This window comes from Pollicipes pollicipes, unplaced genomic scaffold (assembly GCF_011947565.3).
Source record: "Pollicipes pollicipes isolate AB1234 unplaced genomic scaffold, Ppol_2.1 Scaffold_4002;HRSCAF=4701_pilon_pilon_pilon, whole genome shotgun sequence".
NCBI lineage: Eukaryota > Metazoa > Arthropoda > Thecostraca > Pollicipedomorpha > Pollicipedidae > Pollicipes > Pollicipes pollicipes.
Genome location: NW_023596420.1, coordinates 12,017,773 through 12,022,925, shown reverse-complemented (window position 1 = coordinate 12,022,925; position 5,153 = coordinate 12,017,773). Strand labels below are relative to the sequence as shown.

Sequence of the window (5,153 nt, the reverse complement as noted above, 5' to 3'; positions counted from 1 at the left end):
GCCTTAGAAATGTTACACCAACACTCAAGCGACAGTGGCATAGATTATGTTACTCACTTGTCATTGCTCTTGGCATCGAATAGGTATTAAAAAATCACTGACAGGAATGAAAGCGGCTTCTTCTACATGCATCAAAAACTTTTGATTAGTTTAAGCTTTGAGAAAAGACAAACCCATATCACCCAGTCCAGATTTTTTGGAACAAGCTTCTCAATGTCTCAAAAACTCAAAAAGAACCGAAGCATTCGCCCCTGTGCGTGTGTGAGAGAAGACGACGGCGTCGGCAGAGACAGGCAGGGGGGGGGGGGGAGCAGAACTTCTCCGGTCACACCTCACCAATATCGGACGCCAGTTCTTTACACCAGTCATTTTTAGTCTCGTGTGTCATTTGCTTCACCCTCGCCCCGTGATAACATTTCTGGCCACGCGCTCACCTCGCCACGCAGATCCCTATCCCGTTACCCCGCCCCCACCTGTTACCACGTGGCACGGTCTGGGGGAAGCTTCCGTTTCAGACTGATGCATAAACAGCGACCAGCTCCGCAGTGGCAGGCGCCACCACGGCCGCCTGCGCTAAAGATACCCCAGTCAGGCAAACGCGACAGCTTCTGCCGGGACTCGAACCCACGGGGACGGCCGCTTGCCGCTCGCGAGCTCAGGGTGTCGTAACTTCACCACCGAAGCGACAGCTGAAGCCCCAGCAGACTGATCTCTCAGGGTAGGCCGCAGCCCCGAAGATCGGCAGCTCCGGTCAGCTGTCTCCGCCAGGCCCCTGCCCACCTCATGTTGACGGTCTTCAGGTGCTTCAGACTGCTGACCGACGCCGGGAGCGCAGTGATCTTGTTGCCGGATAGTAGCAGCGTCTCTAGCTTCGCCAGGTCTCCGAGACTCTCAGGCAGCTGGCCTGGCAAACCACAGGGTGTTTGTGCAGACATTCGCAGCCCGAAAAAGGGAAGAAAATACACCCCAACCCGGAAGCTAGGCAGGCGATAAGAGCGGGGTAAGCAAAACCCGTTTTTCGTTACCAGCAGTTTGTGGTTCCATGGTTACGTGTAGACACAACTCAAACAGTTTAGAACTTATGCAGACACTGAACAGCAAACAATTCAAGAAAGGAGGCGACGAGGCCCACACTCTGCCTTGTCCCATCACACTGTCCCAGTATCCCAGTATGTAGCACGACGTTCTCACATAGAAATTTGATCACATGTTTTTGGGTATTGTTTTGAGATCAGCACTTGCTAAGCACGGCAAGTTATGGAGGACCTGCACCCAATCAAACCGGTCTCGAAACAGCAGTTGAGGTGGCAACCTTACCACCCGGGGAAACAGCGTCGCTGTCATGTTGTACTTTTATAGAGCGGCGCGTGAGTTCCATATTTGATCCAGATACCTACCCAATCTGTTTTGACAGCAGTTTAGGTGCTTCAGCTGAGGAAAAGCCTCCATGGCTCTAGGAAGAGCCGTTAGTTTGTTCTCCGACAGGTCGAGCGTTCTCAGGTTGGCTGCTACCTTCAAAAGCTCGGGCGGCACCTGGAACATGCGTCGGAGCCAGTCAGGCGAGTCAGGTCATGACACGGACAGATCGCATTTGCGGAGCGCGAGCGGCCGTGGTGATCGCCTCTCTTGATCCTCCCACAATCGAGAGGCCGGGGATCCAATCTGGCCGCAGACAGCTGAGGCCGGGGATCGAATCTGGCCGCAGACAACTTTGCGGGCCTTTATTTCCCCACAGGTGATGGCGACGTCAGCGAACTTAGTCGTTTCATGCGTGACAAGTAACTTATCGTAATTTTTCTGTACTTCAATACGCATGGCAACATGTTGTTCCCTCGGAATACCATGACTCTTTGTCCAATCATGTCTCGCATGTTACGGCTCATTACTAACACTGACCAGTCGCGCACCAACTTCATATATTATTGCCTGACGGACTGAACTGGTAATGCTGCCAGGGTCGGTCTTCCCGGGTTAAACCTCCGGAAGTTGCACCCTAGGTCAGAATGAACCGCACTAACGCCGAAGCCGTACAACTATGAGCCACTAAACTACCTGAGGTGATATCTCTTGGTCCTGCTTAAAGTTTTCTCCATGTGCCATATACATAATCCTGATCACTGCCTGTTGCCTTTTGAACTTTTTTTCGGAGCTGGGGCACTCCCGACACTGACCGAAACTAAACTGAAAAGTACGTGTGGTCAAATCGCCTGGAACACCATACAGCATTACAAACTGTTCCACAGGACGACATCGGGTCACTCGTCCCAACATGAACACCATTAAATACATGCCCGAGCGTCAGTCTGTTGGTGGGGCTACCACGTATGGCTTGCTGAAGTGGACGATCCACAGCCAGACCGGTTCGTTTGTTGGTGACGCTGTTGAGACCGGCATTTGTACCTCGGCATCGGATCCTAGTACTGCTGACTCGGACCATTAACCTGAATCACGGCCAGCATCCCGTCCTCCTCCCTCAGCCTCATCCATTCAGCATCCCTCACAGGTCAGACAACATCGTGCACACCAGCGCTGCTCGGAGACGCACGGTCCACATATTGGTTCAGTAACCACTGCCTCATGCAGTCTTTTGGCCAGCGCTGTCTTGCAGCTAACTCTCTTGGGCGTCTTGCGTTCTCTCAAGCCATTGCAGAATCTCAACGGGCGGCCGCCCGCTGTTGCATGGGGATTTAAGACACCTATTACCCCATCCGTCCTTTGACACAGGATTTTAGTGTGAGCTCCCTCTTCAGCCTTGTTGTGCTGTGTAACCGTCCCATCATCAACTCTGACCTTGCTGAATATCCTCTGTTCCATCATCAGCTCTGCCTTTGCTGACTATGCTCTGCCTTTGCAGCCATAGTGAGTCATGAGGTTGAGTGGCACACAATGGTATGATTTAATGCCTGATGTTGCCATGCATGACATAACATTTGCCACTTCAAATTGATTTTTACAAATATACACATAACACAGCTCAATTTTAACATCTTACTTGACAATCCCTATTGTGTCCATTATTGTTTTAGTGCACTAACATCATAAAAAGATAGCTGCACTCAATCTCTTGCAACCTAGGAGAAAGATGCTGGACTCATAATTAAGCAACACTGAGTATTGATTTGCCCTCTGGACTAATTGACCATGGTTTCAAACTGGCCAACAAGGGTCAGCCCAGGCCCCCAGTGGCTGTGCCATGGCATCAATGTGGCACATAAAACCCTCCACTTTCCTGACTAGCGAAAGGGTGGTAGCAAAATATGTTGAACTGGACTGCATGACTTGGGTAGTGGGTTCAAGGCCTGCATGCAATGTTGGAAATCATAGCCTGCATGCAATTTTTGAAGCATTGATTTTACAAGTAGCACATATAAGCATAGATGTAGGCAAGAACAGGTAACCTTTGAAGCATGGTTGTAAGTGACTTTGAAGCGACATAAAAAAAATGCTTGAATGAACATCTGTCTTACCTCAGAGAGGCCACGCTTGGGTAGAGCACAAACCCCTGTCTTTTGTGCATTTTCAAGGTGGTGCTTCAGACTGTTGGCATTTCCCATCTCAAGTAGCTCTGAAATACAGCTTAACACATCACCCCACAGGTTATAGCACTAAAGCATACTCTAGAAGTCAACTGAGATAAGGTGAGATGTTACTTCACTCCCAGTTACATGAAAAGAACAAATAGCTAACTAGAAAAAAGCAATCCACTAGGCTCCATGCTCTTATTGCATATTTGATTCTGCCACATGCTTAAAAAGGCTAGCCAGCTGGCTACAACAGCTGGGAGCAATCAAAGCATACATAATTAACTGCACCTCTAGAAACTAACACCATTCCAAACAAATCACTGTTTTCTATGCAGATGATCACATATATGAGCAACTGTCTAGACACTAACACACTTCTCCACAGTTAATGAGCTACAGGATGATCATATGTAGATTTGAAAAATGAGTTGGGAGGATAAATAGTGAAAAACTACATCTAAATATGCCATCAAATAGGTTTTTCTCAGAATTCAGGCCTCTCACTCCTTGAAGACTAAGGGGGGACTGAGACTTCCACACACTGAATATGAACCACATCCTTAATGCCAGCAACCTCTATTTTCCTACACCTGCAGTTGCAAGGTGATCTCTTCTCACTCTGGCAGGCCTCTGCCTGCCCACACAAGTTTATCTGGGCAGACAGTCAAGTTAGAGACCTGATGAAAGGGCAGGCCATATGCATGACCAATAATTTCATTTTGCTTGCTTCTCTAAAGTTGCACTTCAAAATCGCATCAGGATGGTAATAGCATATCACACTTTACATAACCTAAGATTTGGTCTGCTCTTATAGGTTAAACAACCAGGGTCACCAAGGATATGCACCCCTCATCAAATTTACACATTGATTAGCATGTGAACAAATATTAAGAATGAAAAGTTCCAGGTAAGTGTTTAAACAGATGGGACACATCATGTTATAAATGTCATGCAATAAATTTTGTGTGCATTCCAGCCTGCTAAAAGGGGGTATTCAGAGGAAGTTGTGAAGTTGTGTATGGTTGACCCCAAAATGTGCAAACTGAAACCTATTTAGCCATCCGAACGCCGCTCAATGCTGTGATGTTTCTGAGCATGTATAAAGCCCTATACATACATTTGAAGAGGGGCCCGGTGTAAGAGGAACATTCGGCACTTCCACCAACTCTTCTATAAATCTAGCTCTAGCAGGCTGAAGGCCCCAAATAGCTTGTATTACCTGTGCAAGACTCGTAAACACCCGCCGAGCTCCACCGACCAATGTTCAATCAAGCACAAATATATTGAAACTTAGGCGCAGTTTTTGTATCACTCAACAGTGTGAGCGCATTGGAATGAAACTAAAAACGCTGCTTCTCCCTGCACGTAACACCGAAGTCCAAAGATTTGCCATGGTATTTGAGCATTTTGGTAAAGATGATGCCCGCAAAGAAAGTCAAATTTGCATGCAAGTTTTTTCAACATCGAAATAGACAGCATACAAATCAGTATTGTGGTTCTGTTAGTCGTCGGGAAACGAGCTGCCTATTCTAAGTTTACGAACAGCAGTAAAGTTCATAGTGATCGACGAACTTTTCCAAAAAGATGACTTTCACTGCAGCGTATAAATCAGTGTATTTCCGGCCTCAC

At 47.6% G+C, this 5,153-nt stretch overlaps 1 protein-coding gene across 1 annotated transcript in view; it reads right to left on the bottom strand.

The window, feature by feature from the left end:
• The window catches only part of LOC119094100 (leucine-rich repeat-containing protein 57), an 8,668-nt gene extending 3,876 nt beyond the window's left edge, over nucleotides 1-4,792 (bottom strand). Inside the window, exons 1-4 of the mRNA XM_037217175.1 lie at nucleotides 4,744-4,792; nucleotides 3,468-3,565; nucleotides 1,398-1,533; nucleotides 781-904 (exon numbers count right to left, since the gene is read on the bottom strand). Of these exons, the coding sequence (XP_037073070.1) occupies nucleotides 781-904; nucleotides 1,398-1,533; nucleotides 3,468-3,554 (347 nt within the window). The 5' untranslated portion in view covers nucleotides 3,555-3,565; nucleotides 4,744-4,792. The remainder of the gene's footprint in view (nucleotides 1-780; nucleotides 905-1,397; nucleotides 1,534-3,467; nucleotides 3,566-4,743) is intronic.
• Nucleotides 4,793-5,153: the final 361 nt, after the last annotated feature.